We start from the raw sequence: 24,856 nt of genomic DNA on the forward strand, positions 1-24,856 counted from the left end.
TTTCTACACCACTGCAATACTTTTTTTTCCTAATTCTTTCTGCGCAACAAAGCAAAATGTTTTCATTAAGTTTGAACTACCAAAAACAACGACGGCGAAATTCACGATTTTTTGACTGGGAAATATATTTATAAAAATATATAACGAATAAATAATTTAAATGATTCATGTTTATTCTCTTCTATTTGGGATATTTAAAGATAAGAAACAGCTTTATCTTTGACGTAATGATTAAAATTAGTTTCGATTGAATGAAACAGAGTGTTTTATCAAAGTCAGTCGTCATTCGCTAAGCCTTATGGGTAATTTTTAAATTTCAATTGGTGTTTGAGTTAGATACTAGTTGCGTTATTGCTTTCCCACTAGATATTCGTATTAACAAACTGCTGCTTGAAAAACTCTTATCTAATTAGGAATTCACGCCTACTTTTTCTTCATTCGAAAAGGAAGTTATTATTTCGATTTAGAAATTTAATCAAGTGTTATTTGCAGCATCAAGATGATTCGTATGACACGGGGTGAAAATCTTTTAATTGTTTATTCTAAAAACTTCTTGTTTTTTGAGTGGCAGCTTGAAGAGTCTGATTTTAGACCTTCCAGTGATTTGCGAAGTCCTGAATTCAACCTTGGAGGTGCGGAAAAAATAAACTCATTTCTTGAAATAAAAGCATATGTGTTGGGTCAGATTTTTTTTTATCTACATAATCCCAAACCTTTGGGAAATGGAAATTATGTCCTTACAATATTTGACAAGAACAATTCATGTATTGAGAGTATCAGTAAGTCAATAATTGATTTCACCGCATTAGATAAGATTGATTTGTTTGGACAGGATATCAGAAGTATACCAAATACCACTGAATATCCGATAATAGTTAGTTGTATAGCAAAATCGTTCAATAACGACTATTACCCTACATTGAATGTTACCCACGAGAAAAGAAGGGATGAAATTTCTTCAGATTTGATGAAGGTTCTGGAAGAAGGTCTCAACACAGACATCGTACTCACAACGGCGGAAGAGAGCATCAAAGCTCACAAAATTATTCTTCAAGCTCGTTCCCCTGTGTTCTACAGAATGTTTAGTCACGATTCAATCGAAGCCGCAGAAAATGCGGTTGCCATTTCAGATATTGGGGCACCAACACTTAAGAAACTGATACATTTTTTGTACACTGGTCGAATGGAAAAGTGCAATTTTGATGAAGCCATGGAGTTGTACTACGCTGCTGACAAGTATGAAGTGATGTCTTTACGAGACGACTGCAGTGAGGAATTGCTGCGGAATCTCGATGCCAACAATGCATGTTCCCTGTTCACTTTGGCAAATCGTCATAATGATGAAGATTTTAGGAACGGAGTCGTGCAGTTAGTAAGTGCTAATTTTCCGTCTGTTGTAAACATGGAGTCTATTAAAGACATGAGCAAAGATGATATAATACTGCTTATGCGTTTATGTGTTCCAGGTATTAAAAAGGAATAAATTGTTTTTATTTTATAAATGAAATTTTCGAATCAGCTACAAGCCATATTTGCTTAGATATGTTTTTTATAATATTTGTAAAAAAATACGGTATTTGTTTTCTTTTTTAACCATGTTGAGTAGTTGTAAAGATAGTTAAAACACTCGTTGTTGAAACCAAATATTTTTAATGAGAAATAACTAATTGAGATATAAATGAATATTAATATAACAGTAAGTTTTAAAAATTAACAGTTTATATATATTCGTAGGATAGAGTGAAAACAATGATAAATGTGATAAATAACAATGAAAACAATGATTAACAATATAAGTGTAAATAATACAATCATAATGATAATATATAATATAATGATAATGACCAATAATGTTATATGTGTAATTATATGTATAAAGTATTTGTTTTTGCTTTCACTTTTATTACAATATATTTAAAATTAATAGCTTCTAGTATACAGATATAATATTTATTTTGAAATTAACAGTGCTAAATAAATTAAGTCACGCATGGCTATCCTGATATAGATATAATTTGGATATTACTTTATTTTAATTGAACTGCCATACTTTATTTGAAAACTAGCATGGTCATTTAATATGTAAACATTGAAATGACAGTTGAAACACATTATGTATTTTATTGTGTGTGTTTTTTTTAAAATAAACCATTAAGCATAATCGTTTTTTTTTTTAAAATACACCTTTATTTTCAATTAATTTCTTTTAAATTAAATATCTGTTATTTTTGTCTTAGTTTCTATAATGGATGTTTTTAGAATAAAGTTAAACTTTGAATTTAAATTATCACCAAATGTGTTAAACTGACATCAAATGTGTTTACAAAGAAATTTACATTTTACAAAATAGTCTAGATTAACTTTAAAGTAGAACTGCATGTTTTGAAAGAAAAAGTATTTTAGAAAAAATAAGAAGTTCAATTACCTCTTTTATATTGTAGTAAAATTGGAAATCTGTATTTTTGAAAATCTGTATTAATTCTGTAAATGTTTTGAAATCTAAAAACTTCCATATTTGAGCGTGTTTACTATTTATCTTTACTCATAAATATACCATAACTTTTTATCTTTTTACTAAATTGTTTCAAAATGAACTCCTCAAATATTATATGTGCAAACTGAAATTTGTGGGAAGTTTACTGCAAGAAACATGGATGTTGAAATTTTGCTAATAAATGGCTAATGCTATTATATAATGCTAACTCCATATTGCGTACAATTTTCAACGTAGGAGTGGGTTGATTTCTTTAAACTTCATAAATGTATGATTAAAATTAATTTTTACCTATGGTAAAAAAGAAAGGGAAAAATAAAATTATTGTATACATACAGCAAATGTTGTTTATATAATTTATTGTTATTTTTTTAATTATGTGAATTGTTTTTAAAAAAATTCAATAATTTTAATCTTATTGGGTCATATTAAGTTTCTACTTGAAGGGATTTTTTTCTGACAAATTTAATACACTGAACGATAAAGAAAAGGTACTTATATATGCTTGAACACAATTGGTAAAATATTATTCAGTAGAATAATAAAATATTCGTAAAATATTATATACATCTCCAAGTACTATCGACATAAGAGAACACATTTTGTAACAACAGTATTTTTCAATAGTTATGCAGCATTTTTCAGTGGTTATGTTCTTTACTGTTATAGCAGGCATACGACTGGAACGGTAAAAATTCTTTCGTGGCTGAAAGTAGACATACAAATGTCAGTAGACATACATATGAATGCAAGTGTAAAAGCTCCCATGAGTTGCTCGCTACTCGTTTAAAGAGATATTTTTAACCCTTTGCACTCTAGAGGCGACTGTCAGTCATTACTGTCACCTGTAAATTATCTAAATTATCCACCACTCTAATTGTGAAATTTTTTATTATCTTAATGTTTAGTTACCACTTCATTCAGTGATCCTCTGGGACCGATATTATACATATTATACACTTATGATTTTCCTATAAACAAAGCCGATTATAACAGCATAACAGCCTATTACGCAGACGATACCGGTATTATTATTAAATCCAGAAACCCAAATCATGCTCTTCAAAAACTACAAGACCATATAGACGAAATAGAAGACTGGTGCTTAAAATGGAAAACTGCAGTAAATGCTGGAAAATCACAAATATTAATTATACAAAAAAGAAGCATTAAAATACTTCCACAACTTCAACCAAAAATGTTCAACATACCAATAGTTAAAAAAGCAAATTATCTTGGCCTTATAATCAATAGCAAACTCACCTGGAATGATCACATCAAAAGCACAATAGATAAAGCAAATGCAGCAATAATAGCCATACAACCATTAATATATAATCAGAATATGTCACTTAAACTAAAGAAGCTACTATATACAGCAATTATCCGCCCAATACTTACCTATGCCTCACCTGCCTGGACAACGATACCTCAACATCTACTGAAGAAATTAAACCAATGCCAAAACAAGATCCTTGGAAAAATAACCTGTGCAAGATGGTTCATCCGGAATACCAATATACATGCAGACCTAAAAATACCAACTCTATCACAGCATATATACAAGCTAAACGCAGATTTTTTCGATAAAGCCATAGAATGTAAAACAGCAAATTTTAATGAAATCTTTAAATTTGAAAATTATATCAAAGATAAAAACTACAGACCAATAGCTGCACATTTCACCTCCGACGCCTCATATCATAACTATCAAAACAAATAATTTCATCAACCTTTCTGAAAATAACGTTTACTCATGCTGATACAATTCTGAACAACTCCAAAATCAAACAAACACAGTTTAGAGCAAGCTGCTCAATTTATTTTTGATTCCTTTTTAGTTATTCAAGCAAAGAGCTTGAAACATTCATAAAAGAAACTCCATTGCCTGCTTACCTCATTGCTCAACCAAAACTGTTCAAAAATTCCAGATGAATGGGATAGGGGCCGCTTCGCGGCCCAGGTGCCCAGTAAAATCTAAACACTAGGACTAGGACTCATTCAGTGATCCTCGGATTTTATAAAGTAATAGTATAGGTTTCGGTGATGGGAATGTAAGACGTCAAAATAAACAATATGGCAATAAAACATCCTCGTTAATAGTAAAAGATAACAACCCATCAAGAAAAATTCACAAACTCCAATTAACAGGTTATTCATTAAAAAACATTTAAAAGTTGCTATTAAAAGAACAATTAAAACTTAAACTTTCGATTGTAAATATCTCATACTGCAGGTGGGCGTCACCGGGTAGAAACGGAATATCGGTACGAAGTCTCGGACGCTGCACAACAACCCTTTTCGAAGGCAAACTGTCATCTCCTTAAGTACTGGACATCACAAGCGACTAGGGGTAGGACGAATCCATAATGTTAAAAACTTCAATATCAGACCTTAATATTAATCTATAAAATTGTAATTGGACCAGGTATTACATTAACATGGTATAGTGTACCCTACCGAAGGAATTTATTATAGGTCCCATAGGGGGTACACAGCTTGACCCTAAAGTTACGTAAGAGTTTCGTTGGATGAGTAAAAATAGGGAAATTGCACTGAGAATATTGGGGATTTTTTCATTCGCCTCCATGGCGTAGTGGCTAAATTTCAAAGGTTTGCCGTCACCGTTCGCATTTGTTTATTTTTTGCAACGTTTGCTGTCATTTTCGAACTCGTATAAAATATCTTATTTGTTGAATTTTTTCGTTATGTTTTTGTTTTTATTAGTGTTATTATTGTTTTGTTCTTATTATGTAGCGTAACTACCACTACGAAAATTAAACATCAATTCACTGATATATAAGACATGCTAACTTGATTCAATTTAGCGGTACCTTCTGATAGATGACGGTTGGCATGGTCGATAACCTCGCCCACACTATTACATTCTGTCCCTAGGCATTGTATATAATGTCTAGGCATTATATAGAATGACAAATGCTATTTAGTCAAAGTAGGAATTAAACGTCTTGATTAGGTTATTTTGTAAATAATGTGCATGTTACTGCGAATGATAGAAATCGGTGGTTGTATACAATCACACAGTCGCTTTGGTCAATGTCTGAAATATTTATTACATCCGATTTGATATTAATTTATACGTGGATATAATTACATTTATTCGATATTGTGATGTTGCTACATCACACGCGCGTTGCTTTTCTACTCCTGAATAGTTTTTTTCAGTTTTCGTTCTTTTAACTGCAATAGCCTATCACTACATTTATATTGATCGATTGATTTTCTATATCGATTATTCCCAACTTAACTTTAACCGACTAGCGCTTTGCTCCTTTCCGCGTGCCTTCTTGGTGTCAGTCGGGGAAGCCACCGTGAGAGAGAAGCATCGCTCTCATTTTTAATAACTTCAAGGCTCTAACCTTCCTGCTCAGCGATTGTCCTTTTTTGCAAAAAATAATTATGGAGACTCATTAAGTTAAAATCTAATCAATTAATTTCAAGACACTATCACATTCCATTAATATAAAGATGAGGCTTGGCACGTGTTCCTGTCGCCAATGATTTGGCGCGATTTCTACAGCCAGGTTGTGCATGCGGCACAATTCAGATGATTTGATTTTCTGAGAACTGGAATTCATCTTCCTTCGAAAGAAAAGTTTTTCTTGTCTAAGATTTTATCCTGGGGATCCCTTATGTTTTAACACTACCTGTCCGGAGCCACCTGCATTGATGAACCCATGATGAGAAGTAAAAAATAAAGTTTCTAACATTTCCTGGAATGAACTCTCTTCAATTCATATTCCTTAACACAGCATCAGACCACATGAACATGAAGATCCTTCTGGAACGAAGGATCAGGTAAATTCATTTGAACACTGTTTAAGTATTACGATCACTTTTTATATTTTCACTCATTTGTAATTATTTATCTTATTCAAAATTTATTCAAATCGTAACAATACAATAGATATTTTAATACTTGCTGACGATAGATTAGAAGAAACATCAGTGTTTGGAGTATCGGACAAATGTATACCGGGCAGTGGCACTAAACCTTAAAAAAACATAAGTGTAGGGTATACCGGGCAAATATATACCGGGCAATGGCACTTGACCTTAAAAAAACATCAGTGTAGGGTATACCGGATAAATGTATACCGGGCAGTGGCACTGAACCTTAAAAAACGCCTGTGTAGGGTAAACCGGGCAAATATATACCGGGAAATGGCACTTGACCTTAAAAAACAGTGTAGGGTATACCGGATAAATGTATACCGGGCAGTCACTGAACCTTAAAAAAACATCAGTGTAGGGTATATCGGGGAAATGTATAACGGGCAGTGGCACTTAACTAGACCTAGTATGATTAGACCTTTGGTAAATGTCCGAAATATATACTAGGTCTAGTTAAGTGCCACTGCCCGGTATACATTTGCCCGGTATACCCTACCTACGCTGATGTTTTTTTAAGGTTCAGTGCCACTGCCCGGTTTATACACGGAATTCTTTTCACGATCTCTCCCCCCTCACGCTGTACAGAATTGCTGGAACCCCGACCGATAATTGTCAACAGTACCTCTCTACATCAAAACGCTCTTTAAAGATAAAAAAAAAATAGAACTCCATTCTGTCTTCACTGTAAAGCCTAATAATCAATTCTTTCTTTTTTGATGACCCTAGTTAAGTTTTTTTTCTTCAGGAAACCCAGCTAAAATTTGGCTTCCAACGTTGGCGCTAAAATAAGGCGATATTTTACTAAGCTAATGCTCTCACCAGCAACGTTTTCCCAATATCGAGCTCATTTTCCCCTTTCTTTCTCTTTCTAAATTTTGTAAGTCCGTTTGTGTTACGGAATCGTCCAGTCCCTAGTCGCTTGTCTGGACATCAGCCTCTTCTCTCCCTGCCTTGGCCGCCGGTTGTGCTCCTCCACCGGTATTCATCCGCGCAGGAACTATTCCGGTTCGTCCTCTTACCTTCGATCCAATCCTCGATCCTTCTACCTCGGCTTTTCATGCTATCTCAGCTGTCGCAACCAACAGCCTCTACAGTAAGATTGCAAAAGTTCTTTTAAAATGTTAGTGGTTGCTTCCATTTTTTTAACAGTTCGAAGGACTTTGAGTACGAAGGGTTGGTTAATCCATACGCATCTTACACTGCAGATTTTAACCATTGCTTTTTTTTTTTTTTAACTGTTAATGAGAATATCTTAATCATAAAAAATTAATCATAAATGTTAATTACAGTCTGTAAATTTTTATAAAAAGTATTGAATTCATACATTTTGAAATATATTTTACTAAAAATCCAGTTGAAATTTGGGTGTTATTTTACGTTTGAATATAAAGCAATTCTTTAAAGTTGTTCTTAATACAAACACTATGCATGCACAGATATGAGTTGTACATTGCATGCACAACTATTTATACATACGTATAAACACTTTAAGATTGCATGAACTTCCACAATAGTCTTTGGAATCCAATTGGTTTAAAAAAAAAAAACAATATATGAATCCTTCCATGATCCCGAATTAGAGTGAAAACTTTATCAACTGCAACATTATTTTATTAACCCCGCAGTGCTTGTGAGGTACGCTGCAGACGTCAGTCACCTTTTTTATTCATTGTTTTCAGAAATTTTCCCCTCTGGGAGCTGATATTTTGTTATTAGCAATTGTATAAACTGCAAATATGCAAGCAAACATATTTATTTCTCTGCTTATAACCGGGAAGTTGACCTAATATTTTTGTAAATATGTGAAAATGGGAAATATACACTTAATGCTGTGCAAAAGGGTGGGGATTTGAGGGGTTACTTCCCGAATAATTTAATAACAAAGAAGTCATCCATTTAGTCACTCTTTGAAGAGAGAAGGCTTTTGCACGAGTTACGAGTTACTATAAACTAAAAATCCCATCCTTTGTAGTCCTAACGTTGTGACACAAATCTTATTTTTCCCAAATTCCACAATTTATGGTTGTTCCTTGGAAATACTAAGAATCGGGTTCGTGCGAAGGCCTTCTCTCTTCAAAGAGAAGTAGGTCCAATCGATAATTAATCCTTTTGAAACAAACCCAACATCGACTGTCAGACGTAAGTTTCCTAATTTTCTGTTCAATATCCAATTTTTTACAATCAACAGAATGATGCGAATTTATTAAACCACAAAAAAATATAAATATTTTCAGGCAGAGTATGCAAAGTTGAATCAGATTTAGAGTAATTCTTTTTATACGCTTGTCCTCTGATAATTTTGAAAAGGGGTGCGTTTAGTTTCGTAATATTTGGGGCTACTTAGTACAGATTCACAAATTTCTCTAGAGTCGACCCCATTTTTTAAAAATGTCATTATTTCGGGAACTTCACAATTCTTATTTTTATCCCGTTTCCGATGAAATTCTAAAACTAAATCTTGGAGGCAATAATTTCAATAACAATTGGTTTAAATGGTCATACGAACCTTCGGTAACATTTAAAGCACGCACAAGTATCATCGTACTATTTCATCGTACGGTTCACGCAAACCTTTAACAAAAGATGAGTTTCTAACCGGCTCCTAATTTATTAATTTAGTCATATATGAATTTATAACAAAATCATTTATACCATAATGCAGTTTTAATTGTTTAATGTAAGAATCGTAATATTTAATTGTGAAATAAAACAATAATCCATATATTAAAGGATCAACTTACCTTGGATGAGATTAAATATTACTAAAAATACTCTTAAAATATAAAATTGCCCTTATTAAATTAAGCTATCTGAAACATTTGTTTTCGTAATTTTACATACAATTATAAGTAGTTAATTAGATGTGTTAGAATTGATATTAATTGTGTAAGAAATAATATAAACTACATATAATTTTCTGAAATTAATTTATTGTGTCATACAAGTTATTACTTGTATATTAATTAGTTACATAATAATTAATTGTGTTATGATACGTAAATATGTATATATACGTATATATGTACATAAAGAGCAACCACGTGCAATTTTCAATTTTAAAATAGATGTAAATAGGGGTAAGGAACAGAACAGAAGAGGATATAAATTTAATGTTATAAAATTAGTTAATTGACTGAAATATTGAAATAGAAATATCCTTATTACATAATTAAAAACATGCATACGTATTATGACAGCCGACTTTTGTTTTGATAGAGCAGCTAGCAGCAGCTCTGCAGGACATATTAATTTAAACTGTATAAAATATCTGGGCACCTGAGACCGCTTGCGGCCCTTTTCTTATTCATCTTGAACTTGATCTGTGGGGTGTTTCGATGAGGTTGTGGAATGCAAATGAAGTAAAGGAGTATTCATTTGGATCATTGAGGTTCTGACTATGTAATAATTACATGCAGTAGGGTGATAAGATTATATTGTAAAAGTATAAATTTTAGCTAAGCAGATATGATGGAAATGAGATTACGTACATGCTATTGATGTCGGGAATATGTTGCATCACTGCAATACTATGCTGCTACTGGTCTGATGTTCTTGTCTTCAGTTAAATTCCGCAGAATATATAATTTTTTCTCACTCTTTAAATTATTACTTAAGACGACCTAACAAAATGAATAACTATAGTGTTGCCAATCGTTGGAGAAATAACCGAACTTATGGTGCCACACTAGATGTATGTACAGTCCGCAAAAAAAAAAACGAATCACCCTGAATAACTTTCGTTCTAATGATCGGATTTTCACGAACTAAGTGTCAATCTTAATGGTTCCTGGGGGTGACCTCAAATATGCTAATTAATTAGTGCTAACTATTAATTAAGTTACGAAATCAGACACAAAAACGTACTTTCTCTGAATAAACATGCATTTTTTTTTACATATTTGGATTTCTTATCTTCAAAATATGGGGGGTAGCCGCAATCTGGGAAATGTGGCCCCCATAGTTTGGTCAGGAGAGCGATTCAAAGTTCGTACCCCTTAATGTTAATTTCGCTTTTTGCGTTTTCAGTCATATTTTCAAAACTAATGAAGCAATTCAAAACAAATTGCACCCACTCATAAAACTCATTTACCCAAAGATAATTTCATGCAAAAAATAATTTTTAATAATTATTTATTATTTTTTATTATTTAATTAAAGTGAGGATGAAAAAATATTGAATTATAAGGTATGAATTTTTTTATACCATATTAATCTACATATTTTTCAATTGAAAAATCTAAAGTTTCAACTGTTTTTATTTATTAGAAGCTAAGAAAAATTAAAATTAATTATTTTTAAAAAAATAATTTGGCGACAATAAAGAAATAACTAATTGGGGCGATTAATATTAAAATGTGATAAACTTGGGAGGAACTTGACTTCGCGCGCGTAGCGTAAAATTTCATTCATATTTTTTTCGCTAATAATCGTTTGCTAATCTTTTTATTTTTATTTCTTTCACACTATAAAATACGATGTTTCTTTTTTAGTCATTTAATAATTTATTTGCAATTTAGTAAAGAATTTTGAATAAAAAACACTTTATTCAACAAATGTCTAGTTTTAAAAAAGCGTGCTTCTGATAGAATACACCAGATTGTGCTTATTTAATGTGATTATTTTTTATTTTTTTTATTTTGTTTTTCAATAACTGATACAATTTCAATAATATACATACGTATGCATAGATTTGGAATAATATATTTATCAATTTCTTGAATATATATTTTATAAATATTAATAAAAATACGTAGTCAACATTTTTAAACATCTCTCACAACATCGCAAATTTCTCAACATCTTATAGGGTAAACTAAACAATGAAGGAACACTTAAGCTTAGCTTGCCTTTAAAAAAAATTCATAAAAATTTCAAAATTTGTAATTTTAGCTAAACGATGGTTTCGACATATTTGTTATTAAATGCAAATTATGTAAAAAAAGTTAGATAACTTACATAATATTGTTTTAAGCTTTTGGTGGTTTAAATAATAAGTAGTAAGATGACCAAGTGAAGGAACAGTTCTTACCAGTGAATAAACACTAAATTTTCCATAGAATGAACACTTAATTTTGATAATGTTTGATGCTCGTTAGGAATCCATAGGCCACACAAATGTCTAAAAACAAGATTTTTCTTGGAATTACGACATATAACCATAGTTAATGTGGAAAATTTTACTTTTTTTTCAGTCATGGAATGGAAAGTAAAATATGTTTGAATACATAATTTTAAAAAAATGTTTTTCATTTTTTTTCTCACAGTTTAGTTGTCCGTTCTAAATTATGAATGTTTATCATTGTGTAATCTGATGATGTTTTTATTATTATTATAATTCGATCATTTTTTTGTTTAATCTTTTCCTCATATTTTTTAAGCTTTTTTTAAAATCTTTTTAAGTATTTTTTTTCTCTTCGTCATGAGTAATTTATTTCTTTTTCTTTTGATTTAACCTTCCTCTTTTTTCCAAATTTTTGACCAATGTAAATGTATCTTCGAAATTTCTTTTGATTTTCCAGTTCCATTTCCAGAATTCCTCACTGGGTAATAAATGAGAAAAAGGAGTTTCGAAGTTTGAGTAAAACCCATCTCTCATTGACTTATATCTAGTAGTTACTTATGAAACCAATCGTTTTTGCAACTAACAATGCCTCAAGAGGACTTATCTCAAAATCGGTTTTCAAGATACTTTCATTATTATTGTTAGTTGTCTCAGCTTCAGAGCCAAAATTTGATTATACAATTGTTCTTTTTGAAATAAATTTTTCAATATTGAGAAAAGCGCAGGCTATTGGATATTTGGGAGATTAAACTTTTCTGTCAATGTTCCTTTAAAAATTTGCAACATAACTTGTGAGATTTCCTTCTCAAGCTTCTGAAGAAATAGCGCATCGTTACTCTCGAAGCATGTGTTTTGTTGATAAGTTGTCTTGCTCATTAATTCTTGGTGTCTGTTTTGCATGCATTTGTTACAGTCAACGTTTTCTACATCGAATGAAAAAATATCGCATTTCATAAAAGCATTTTAACTTCATCAGTTGATGCCTCAAATCTTATTTAAAAATGGATGTAAAATTTTCTAGACATATTGTTTTACAATTCTTTTGTTTATAAGATCTAACGAGATTTCCAAGAATTACGTAGAAAACTAAACCAGAAAATTTGTTTTGAGGAACAAAACTTGCTCAGTTTCAAATTGATATGAGATTTATACCTATCCAGAAGAAGCAAAATTAGGAATTTGATTGCATTTTTAATTAGCCATGGGTAGAAACATTTGCAATATATTTGTAAAATGTTGCTGCGGTCATCGTTTCATTTCATGAATAGCTTTTTCCAATGAAATATGTAGCAGGGACTGATTCTGTAACATCTCTACGAATTCTTCTGTAAGGAAAAACTACCAATGGAGGTACTTTTTCTTTCCTAGGTACTTTAGAATATAAATCCTTATAATTTTTAAGGCCGCAGATTTTTCTCGTTTAAGGGCAGTATTCAACTCTTGTTTCATTCGCATTGTAAATGCAATCACTTTATAAAAGGATGCCAGGGCTACTTCCCTCCTAAAGATTCTCTGAAGTTCTTAAAACCAGTATTTCGAATATTATTCTCTAAGGGAAGTTTTGCCTTTTGAAATTATCTTCGCATTGCACTGAGTTATCGGTGGATGTCACCTTAAAAAAACTTTACCCATTTTTCACCTAGATAATTGTCTTTAAATGGATTTTTCCTACCAGTTCCCGTTAGGACATTAAAGACGTCAATAGGATAATAATTTAGCTAATTATTGGCACAAAATCCTGCAAAGATTCCATTCAAGCTTTTATTATTATATTTAGTTGTTATATTTAGTTAATAAACATAGTTTATTAAGAAGTCTAAGGTATGATGTAATAACTAATCACTACATTTATAAAGATAAATAATAAATTAATTATTATTATAATTCTTTAAATAAATTTAGCAATTAAATTTGCATATTTAAATGAAATAGTTATAGGAACTATTCATACAACATTTAACTGAATTTTAGGAGTCCTCTATGTCGCTGAACTACTAATTATCCAAGTAAAATCATATTTCACACATACTATTCATTCACTGGGAAATCTATTCTCAGTGAAGGAACATGCCTGTTCCTTCACTGGTTAGAAGTTTTTTTTTTAATTTTTAACATATTTTTGATTTATAATAGATATGACAAAAGGTACAAGAAAATTAAAATTTTTCTTTTATTTTCATTAACTTGAAAAAATCCCAGTAAAGGAACACTTGTTTATACATTGGTTTTTCATCGTTCTGTAATCCAGTTAATAAACACCCCCTAATCTCAGTACTTGCTTATGTAATGATGCTTAAAATAAATAAAACGTAACTTCAATGACCATATTTTGAATTCTTTTTTTCACAATGAAAAGAAAAAGCATTATTATATGCAATTAATTGTAGTTTAAACGGATAACAACAAACACTGACCTTATAATTTTGTCAAAGAAACAAGGCGTTGAACAGATACTAACAAATTCAAAACTTTTTCCAGAGAAGACTCAAAGACCAGATAACTAAATGCATTGTTAAAGGACTTCCTATTGTTAGGTAGTAAGCTACTCTTACCAATCAATCTAAATTAAAACGTTTAAAATCTTATTTCTAAGAAATATCTATGAAATGCTCCTTCATTTGTTGGTTTACCCTATATCATCCTAATCTTAAAAGAAATTTCCGGAAGTGTATCGCAGAACCATTTTACCAACTATTTAATAAAATTTTAACATTTTAAAATTCTTATTCTTTTCCATTTTACGTTTATTATTTCTTCATTAATATACTAATAAGTTTTTTAGAACTTTAATTTACATTTTCTTTAATTTAGGTTTCCTTTTCAAATTATAGTCAAGTTTTTTTTAAAGAGTTATTGTCTAGTAGCTAAGAATAAAACCTTGTTAAGAAATTAAAAACATTCAGCTGTTTAAAATTATTTAATGCAAAACAGCTGATTATTTACTTAGCATACTATTTTTTTGAAAAAAGAATATAAATTATTGATTGTCTTCTTTTTTTTGTTTCTTGTGACTTCAACTTAGATTATCTAAAATCGTGTTGATGTTTTATAAGTTACGACAAGGAGGATAAAGATACCGAATATAAAAAGCTGTGGAATACGTAGCCAATTTTTTTAGTGTCTTAAAATATCTCAGTATCTTAAATGTCGTCCTACTATCTTAGTTGTGAAATTAAATTTTTAATTATCTGACCACGTGTGATTCACTAATTATTTCATTATATCTTTTACTCTTTATGATACCAAGTAGATTTTTTTTCTGATAATATACTAAACTATTTTGTTTAATTTTTTACTTTAGCATGATTTCCAAGATATTATTGTAGTATAATTTGTTATCAGGAAAATGCCTTATTTTGTTAATCAGGAAATACTAAAAATTGAAATTTGTAAGGATTCCGAAGCTGTGCACACAATACACAATTTCCGACCTTATTTAAATAAAAAAAAATTTTAAAAAAAACGTGGCAAGTAGGCTAACATACTTTTTACAGAAACTGTGAAAACTAATTTTTCCTATATTTCGTCAAAAGAGGATAAGAATGATATTGCTCCAAGGGACCTACTCAATAATTTCGCTATTTCCAGAATGAAATCTGTTTGATCGAAACATATTATTCCTTGAAAATTACACGAGGGAAAAATTAACTTTTATTTACCTAAGCTTATTCCATTTATTTAATGATAGCGGTATTAAGGTTAAGGATATGCGTCAGAAGCTCCGTTTATTATTATACTATAAATGCATTAAATCATGTAGCTTGAATAATTTATTTTAAGTAAATTATTTAATAATTTTAAGCAAATAAGGGTGTAAAAATAAACTCGATCGAAATACTCCGAAAGTATACCCTGAAATATATGTAGAATAAACTTTGGAATCGATATATAAAAAATACCTTTTCAAACAACTTCGAGTAGAACGGAAACGCTAACATGTTTAAAAAAGTTTTTCTTGTTACTATTTAATTTCGATTCCTGGTACTAGGGGACATTCCATTTTCCCATTCGACTTTTGAAATTTCAATTGTAAACGGAATTTTTTTACGACCTTAAACTAAAATGTTAAGGCTTGCAGCAAAAAAAAAATTTTTTTTTTTACTGCATTAATTTTTTTACAAAGTAGTGAATTATTATTTTTTCAATCTAAGAACCTGTGCCTATAACATATGTAAAACTTATTTTAATATCGAATGAAATAATTTAATATGTTGTGTAACTAAATGGATAATCCCAAGAAACTGAATCGAAAATATAAAAACTTCATTGATTTAAAAAAATAATAGATGATAATAAAAATAGACATGTTTTGAGAGTTCAATAATAAAAGTCACAAGTTATCCAAGCCTGACAAGTCTTGAGAATGGGCGATTATATTTGAAAACTCGAAACATGTCGACTTTTACTTCCCTCTTCATATGTTTTGAAGCCAGTTGAGTTTTTATCGTCAATTATACTGTTTTACATTTGGGTCTTGATCATTATTTTGATAAGGATTTTACACTAGTTAAAGTAAACATATGCATTTTAATATTTTATCAGGATTCATATGGTCTTTAAAAATGTAAGAACATCAATATTGTAAAAGTTATATTTAACTTAAAAATTAACATTTTGATACCAGATATTTTGAGTTAATGAAATTAAATATTTTATCTCTTAAGTTTTTGTGCCCCCATTTCAGTATCTTAAGGATCTTACGAGCTCTGTTTGAAAAGAGATCATCAGATAAGAAAGCAAAAATAACCATAGTAGCAGTATTTGGTGGTAAATGTAGCTTATCGTAATTGAAGAATATGCTGTGCGACATTTTATGGTGAATTTGCGAACGTATAAGTTTCAGAATGTATCGAAACATGAGGATGCTATTTGCTAATCATCTTTATCCAAAGGAAACGATGTAACCTAAATATCTAGTAGAATGAAGCGATTTTTTAAGCAATGAATCCTACAATTTGCAATATATTATTTCAATATCTTATTCTTAAACATAACATATTTCAATCTTTTTAAAATGCCACTAAACATTCAGCAATTCCTTGAGTTATAGAAAAAAGAAATATCGTAAATTATAGAAAGCCTTGTGAATGTGCATTAGAATTATTATACAATCTACATTTTATTTTTCAAGCACTTTTTTTTTCTTCAAATTTTCTTGCCTAGAAGACTCGATTAAAACTAAAAATGATTATCCCTAAAATTTTGTATATAGCTATAATAAGTTATGCTCATTTTATTTTAGTATAAAATCCTCGAATAAATATAGTAAAAACAGTGTAATCTAAACAATATCAGATAAAAAGTTCAAGTATTTAAATTCTAAAAACTATCATGAATAATTTATAAATCGATACAAATTTACTTTTCAAAGGAGATTAAAATAATATTTTTTTTGCTTTTTGGACAGAAATCCCCTAAAAAAATTGTTTATGGCCTGGAAACTTCGAGATATTTTCTATTAACAATAAATTAAGCCCCTCCGAGCAATCACTGAACATTATTTCAATTTTTTTACTATCAGAGTTTGGTTGCGTAGCAACCTAGTAAAATTAAGCACTCCTCTTTTGAATTAGTCAATGGGTTATCTTAAAATATTTATTTGCGCAGGCGACTTTTTTTGGCGGTTTTCTGGACTATCGCCAAATATATAAACATTTATTGCGGCCCAATTTACCACCCAATTTTTTTAAAATTTTGTCTACCCCCCCTAATTCAAGGGTCTAGATTCCAAATATGTAAAAAAAATTATATGTTTATTCAGAGAAAGTACGTTTTTGTGTCTGATTTCGTAACTTAATTAATAGTTAGCACTAATTAATTAACATATTTGAGGTCACCCCCAGGAACCATTAAGATTGACACTTAGTTCGTGAAAATCCGATCATTAGAACGAAAGTTATTCAGGGTGATTCGTTTTTTTTTTTGCGGACTGTACAGTCTGCAAAAAAAAAAAAAGATATCACCCAGAATAACTTTCGTTCTAATGATCCGATTTTCACGAACTAAGTGTCAATCTTAATGGTTCCTGGGGGTGACCTCAAATATGCTAATTAATTAGTGCTAACTATTAATTAAGTTACGAAATCAGACACAAAAACGTACTTTCTCTGAATAAACATATATTTTTTTTTACATATTTGGAATCTAGACACTTGAATTAGGGGGGGTAGACAAAATTTTAAAACAATTGGGTCGTAAATTGGGTTGCAATAAAGGTTTATATATTTGGCGATAGTCCAGAAAACCGCCAAAAAAAGTCGCCTGCGCAAATAAATATTTTAAGATAACCCATTGACTGATTCAAAAGAGAAACGCTTAATTTTACTAGGTTGCTAGGCAACCAATTTCTGACTGTAAAAAAATTGAAATAATGTTTTGTGATTGCTCTGAGAGGTTTAATTAATAGTTAATAGAAAACATCTCGAAGTTTCTAGGCAATAGACAATTTTTAAGTTCATTTATGTCCAAAAAGCAAAAAAAAAAAAAAAAAAAAAAAAATATAATAATTATTTTATTCTCCTTTGAAAAGAAAATTTGAATCGATTTATAAGTTTTTAGAATTTAAATACATGAACTTTTTATCTGATATTGTTTAGATTATGCCATTTTTGCTATGTTTATTCGAGGATTTCATACTAAAATCAAATTAACATAACTTATACAAAATTTTAGCTATATACAAAATTAGCTATATACAAAATTTTAGGGATAATGATTTTTATAGCTTTAATCGAGTCTTCTAGGCATAAAAGTTTGAGGGAAAAAAAAAGTGCTTGAAAAATAAAATGTAGATTGTATAGTAATTCTAATGCACATTCACAAGGTTTTCTATAATTTACGATATTTCTTTTTTCTATAACTCAATGAATTGCTGAATGTTTAGTGACATTTTAAAAACATTGAAATATTTTATGTTTAAGAATAAGATATTGAAATAATATGTTGCATATTGTATGATTCATTGTTTAAAAAAATTGCTTCATTTTGCTAGATATTTACGTTACATGGTTTTCTTTGGATAAAGATGATTAGCAAATAGCATCCACATGTTTCGATACATTCTGAAACTTACGTTCGCAAATTCACCATAAAATGTCGCACAGCATATTCTTCAATTACGATAAGCTACATTTACCACCAAATACTGCTACTATGATTATTTTTGTTTTCTTATATTTATTTTCTTATATATATTTTCTTATATACTCTCTTTTTAAACAGAGCTCGTAAGGCCCTTAAGATACTGAAATGGGGGAACGAAAACTTAAAAGATTTTTTTTTCCTAATGCCCACCTGTGTTAACATCCGTCAATTCAGGCATCTACAGGGCGACAGATATCTGTGTGGCCGAAGGATTCCTAACGAGCATCAAACATTCTCAAAATTAAGTGTTCATTCACTCGAAAATTTAGTGTTTATTCAATTTAAGAACTGTTCCTTCACTTGGTTATCTTACTACTTATTATTTAAACCACCAAAAGCTTAAAACAATATTATGTAAGTTATCTAAATTTTTTTTACATAATTTGCATTTATTAACAAATATGTCGACATGCATTTAATAACAAATACGTCATTTAGCTAAAATTACAAATTTTTAAATTTTTATGATTTTTTTTTAAAGACAAGCTAAGCTTAAGTATTCCATCACTGGTTAGTTTACCCTATAAGATTTTGAGAAATTTGCGATGTTGTGAGAGATGCTTAAAAATGCTGACTACGTATTTTTATTAATATTTATAAAATATATATTCAAGAAATTGATGAATATTTTATTCCAAATTTATTCATTCGTATGTATATTATTGAAATTTTATCAGTTATTGAGAAAAAAAAACTAAAAAATTAAAAATAATCACATTAAAGAAGCACAATCTGTTGTATAATCATATTCTATCAAAAGCATGCTTTTATAAAACTCCACATTCTCTGAATAAAATGTATTTTATTCAATAAAATGTTTTATTCAAATTTCTTTACTAAATTTTCAAATAGAATTTTAGACGACTAAAAAAGAAACATCGTATTTTATAGCTTAAAAAAATAAAAATGAAAAGATAAGCAAACGATTATAAGCGAAAAAAATATGAATGAAATTTTATGCTAAGCGTGCGAAGTCAAGTTTGAATCGCTCTTTGGATCGCTCTCCTGACCAAACTATGGGGACCATATTTCCCAGATTGTGGCTACTCCCTATATTTTGAAGGTTAAGAATCCAAATATGTAAGAAAAAATATATGTTTATTCAGAGAAAGTACGTTTTTGTGTCTGATTTCGTAACTTAATTCATAGTTAGCACTAATTAATTAGCATATTTGAGGTCACCCCCAAGAACCATTACACTTAGTTCGTGAAAATCCGATCATTAGAACGAAAGTTATTCAGGGTGATATCTTTTTTTTTTTGCGGACTGTACACTTATTTAGCTATTTTTGACATCAAGTTCAATTTGAAACAATAAAATGAAGACCGCAGGAAAGAAATTGTTCTAATCCAATGGAAAAATAGTTATTATTGAAACAAAAAAAGGAACACTTAAATTTGCAATAAATTTTGAGCAAATTGGAATTTCGAAGAAAAATGACATAAGTTATCATAAATGAAAATGACTCTTTCAGCATGTGAAATTTCAACTCTGAAAATTTTTTTCTACACAGTGCAGAACGGTTTAAATGCTATAATATTATTTCAAATTTAGCAGTTAATATTTCATAAACTAATTATCGAATGTTAAATTTTGTTTTATTCCATTGTTTTTCTTGTACATTCTTGACACATCTTAGCACCTTCAAATCTCTAATTCTACAGTTTTTGCACACCAAAACAAAGTGTTACAGAAAACAACTTTAGAGTAAATTCGAACATTAAAACAACTTTAGAACAAATTAGAACATAAAAAAAAAACTTTAGAACAAATTAAAATTTCAAAAAAGGAAAAAAAAAGAAACTTGCATTAAAATCAATTTCGAACTGAGTATCAAATTTTATTTATTTTTATTCATTTGTACCCAGTACGCCCTTTACACGTTTCTACACACCTGCGAGATTTTATGTCTAATTCTTTTTGTGCAGCAAAACAAAATGTTTTCATTAAGTAGAACAACTAAAACAACGACGGCATCACGATTTTTTTAACAGAAATGGGTGGGTGAAATTTTTTTTAAAAATATATATATAACGAATAAATAATTTAAATGATTCATGTTTATTCTCTTCTATTTGGGACATTTAAAGATAAGCAACAGCTTCATCTTTGACGTAATTATTGAAATTAACCTTGAACGGAGTGGAATGAAACGGAAGGCTGTTTCAAAGTCAGTCACTTGCTAAGGCTTATGGGTAATTTCTAAGTTTCAGTTTGTGTTTGAGTCATGTTGTAGTAGACTAGTTGTGATATTACTTTCTGCATTATTACTGTTTGCGTTTATGTGCAATATATTCGTATGAAGTAACTGCTGTTTGAAAAACTCTTATGTAATTGGGAATCTACTTTTTTTTAATTCGAAAAGGAAGTTATAATTTCGATTAAGAAATTTAATCAAGTGTTAATTGCTGCATCAAAATGTTTCGTGTGACACGGAATGAAAATCTTTTACTTGTTTATTCTAAAAACTTCTTGTATTTTGAGTGGCAGCTTGAAGAGTCTGATTTTAGCCCTTTCAGTGTTTTGCGAAGTCCTGAATTCAACCTTGGAGGTGCGGAAAAAATAAACTCATTTCTTGAAATAGATGTATATGAGTATGGTCAGATTTTTTTTTATCTACATAATCCCAAACCTTTGGGAAATGGATATTATGTCCTTACAATATTTGACAAGAACAAATCATGTATTAAGAGTATCAGTAAGTCAATAACTTATTTAATCGCATTTGATAAGTTAGATTTGTTTGAACGTGATATCACAAGTATACCAAATACCACTGAATATCCGATAATAGTTAGTTGTATAGCAAAATCGTTCAATAACGACTATTACCCTACATTGAATGTTACCCACGAGAAAAGAAGGGAGGAAATTTCTTCCGATTTGATGAAGGTTCTGGAAGAAGGTCTCAACACAGACATCGTACTCACAACGGCGGAGGAGAGCATCAAAGCTCACAAAATTATTCTACAAGCTCGTTCCCCTGTGTTCTACAAAATGTTTAGTCACGATTCAAGCGAAGCCGCTGAAAATGCGGTTGCCATTTCAGACATTGGGGCATCAACACTTAAGAAACTGGTCACTTTTTTGTACACTGGTCGAATGGAAAAGTGCAATTTTGATGAAGCCATGGAGCTGTACTACGCGGCAGACAAGTACGAAGTGCTGTCCTTACGAGACGACTGCAGAGAGGAATTGCTGAGAAATCTCGATGTCAACAATGCATGTTCCCTGTTCACTTTGGCAAATCGTCATAATGATGAAGATTTAAGAAACGGAGTCGTGCAGTTAGTAAGTGCTAACTTTCCGTCTGTTGTAAATATGGAGTCTATTAATGACATGAGCAAAGATGATATAATACTGCTTATGCGTTCCAGGTATTAAAAAGGAATAAATTGTTTTTATTTTATAAATGAAATTTTCGAATCAGCTACAAGCCATATTTGCTTAGATATGTTTTTTATAATATTTGTAAAAAAACACGGTATTTGTTTTCTTTTTTAACCATGTTGAGTAGTTGTAAAGATAGTTAAAACACTCGTTGTTGAAACCAAATATTATTAATGAGAAATAACTAATTGAGATTTAAATGAATATTAATATAACAGTAAGTTTTAAAAATTAACAGTTTATATACACTGGTTATCATAAATTAAGGAAAATTCACAAAAATCGCGATAACTCAAGAAATTACACATGGAATTTTATGAAACTTACCCACAATATACAACACATAGTAAGGTATTAAACAACATAAAAAGAAATTATCAGACATTAATAGTAGTATAGAAATTAGCACATGTATAAAATAAACAAATTGGAAGTATCGGTTTGCAATAGAAAAAGTACCTTTAATATGGAATATGATTGCCTCTAGAAGCAATACAGCACAAACAGCGATGTGTGATGCTTTCAATTATGCGGTCTATCAGTTCAATAGGAAGTGAGAGCCATTGCTCTTGTAAAGCAGTTGCAAGCGTGGCAAGGGTCTGAGGGGGCGGATTGATGGCAGATACACGCCTCCCTAGAGCATCCCAAACGTGCTCGATAGGATTCAAGTCCGGGGATCGAGCTGGCCACTCCATGCGAGTAATTGTTTCCTGTTGAAGATAATCATCAACAATGCGAGCTCTGTGTGGTCTTGCATTATCGTCCTGTAACAGGAAGCAATCACCAATTGCCCCGGCATATGGGCGCACATAAGCATCAAGGATGTTGTCTCGATAAACCTGAGCATTCACGGTTCCCCTTGGAAAGACATGGAGGTATGTGCGCCCTCCTAAGGATATGCCTCCCCAAACACAGACACTGCCTCTTCCGTATGCATCTCTTTCACGGATGTTTGATGGATGATAACGGGTCCCAGGTTCTCTCCATATCAAATAACGTCTACTGTCACTTTCTAGACTAAACCTGGACTCATCCGTAAAGAGAACAGGCCTCCATTGATCTGACGTCCAGTGGACATGTTGTCGGGCCCACTGCAAACGGTCTCTCCTATGGCGTGATGTGAGCGGCACGCAAATGGCTGGTCGTCTCGCATACAGACCACCTTCGTGGAGCCTTCTGCGCACAGTTGACGTTGACACCAACCTTCCGGTGGCTGCAGCAAGAGAGGATCTAAGATGTGTCGGAGTAGCGGTTCTATTCCTGCGTGCACTTAATGTCAAATATCGGTCATCGGCACTGGTCGTAACAGTTGGCCGTCCTTGACTGAACCTCCTAGATGCCGAATCTGTGGTTTGAAATTGCCTCCAAAGTCTATGAACCACAGATGGACTCACATTTAGCCATCTGGCCACTTCTGATTGACTCTGCCCTGCCTCTAGTCTCCCGATGGCTCTCCATCGTAGTTCTTCAGGCAAATGATGCCTAGAGGTCATTATTACGAATTGGCTATCTCAGATTTTCAATGTCGCAATCACAGTAAAATTTGTGTGCTTTCTCTCAAACTTGGACTTTTATGCTCCAGGCAGATGACGTAAGCCGAGTGCAGCGCCACTAATTTGCATATTGCAATTTTACTCAGCTACTCTTAGTGGACAACATATGCAAATTTTGCACGGTTTGGCTTACTTTTGAAAGAGTTATCGCTATTTTTGTGATTTTTCCTTAATTTATGATAACCAGTGTATATTCGTAGGATAGAGTGAAAACAATGGTAAATGTGATAAACAACAATGTAAACAATAATTAACAGTATAGGTGCAAATAATATAATGATGATATATAATATAATGATATAGTTGTAAATAATATTAAGCGTTTGTTTTTGCTTTCACTTTTATTACAATGTATTTAAAATTAATAGTTTTTTAGTACAATGATATAATACTTATTTTGAAATTAGCAGTGATGAATAAATTAAGTCACACATAGATATCCTGATAAAGAAATAATTTTGCTATTACTTTATTTTAATTGAACTACTGCAAATTATATAAAAATTAGGATGATCATTTAGTATGTAAACTCTAAAATGACAGTTAAAACACATGGTGCATTTTATTGTGTAGTTTTTTAAATAAACTATAAAGTATGATTGTTTTATTAAAAGAAATGGTCACTTATTAGAAATGGTTAATTTAATTTTTTTATTATAGACTGTTATTTTTGTCTTAGTTAACCTTTGAATTTTAATTACCACCATATGTGTTTAACTGACACCAAATGTGTTCACAACGAAATTTAAATTTTACAAAATAGTCTATCTTTACAATAAAGTTGAACGGTATTGTTTGAAATAAAAAGTATTTTAGAAGTTCAATTATCTCTTTTTTATAGTAGAGAAATTGGAGATCTCTATTTTTGTAAATCTGTATAAATTCTGTAATGTCATGAAATCTAAAAATTCCGCATTTGAATGCGTTTACTATTTATTTTTACTCATAAATATACCATCAATTTTTACTTATTGTTTCAAAATGAACTCTTCAAATATTATAGTCATAATATTATATATTATAAATATTATATATTATTATATATTATATTATTATTATAATTAGTCAAATATTATATATTATAAGTGCAAGCTGAAATTTGTGAATTTAAATTTACTGCAAGAAACATAGCCGCTGAAATTTTGCTAATAACTTGCTAATGCCACTAAACTTTATTTTGTGTATAATTTTCAACGTATGAGTGAGTTGATTTCTTTAAAACTTCATAAATGTATAATTAAAATTAATTTTTACCTATGGTAAAAAAGAAAGAGAAAAATAAAATTGTTGTATACTTA

At 30.5% G+C, this 24,856-nt stretch overlaps 2 protein-coding genes across 2 annotated transcripts; both read left to right on the forward strand.

The window, feature by feature from the left end:
- The first annotated feature begins 277 nt into the window (after positions 1 to 277).
- Positions 278 to 2,836, forward strand: LOC107454862 (speckle-type POZ protein B-like). Its single transcript, XM_087151021.1, has 2 exons — positions 278 to 1,730; positions 2,735 to 2,836. Exon 1 carries the CDS (start codon positions 500 to 502, stop codon positions 1,481 to 1,483), a length of 984 nt encoding a protein of 327 aa, XP_087007147.1. The 5' UTR covers positions 278 to 499; the 3' UTR covers positions 1,484 to 1,730; positions 2,735 to 2,836.
- Positions 2,837 to 20,779: 17,943 nt separating this feature from the next.
- LOC147803375 (speckle-type POZ protein B-like) lies at positions 20,780 to 24,856 on the forward strand. Its single transcript, XM_087151022.1, has one exon. The coding sequence runs from the start codon at positions 21,034 to 21,036 to the stop codon at positions 21,997 to 21,999; it is 966 nt and encodes a 321-aa protein (XP_087007148.1). The 5' UTR covers positions 20,780 to 21,033; the 3' UTR covers positions 22,000 to 24,856.

The sequence above is a fragment of the Parasteatoda tepidariorum genome, chromosome 9 (genome assembly GCF_982258835.1).
Source record: "Parasteatoda tepidariorum strain Cologne lab strain chromosome 9, Ptep-v5.0, whole genome shotgun sequence".
Classification (NCBI taxonomy): domain Eukaryota; kingdom Metazoa; phylum Arthropoda; class Arachnida; order Araneae; family Theridiidae; genus Parasteatoda; species Parasteatoda tepidariorum.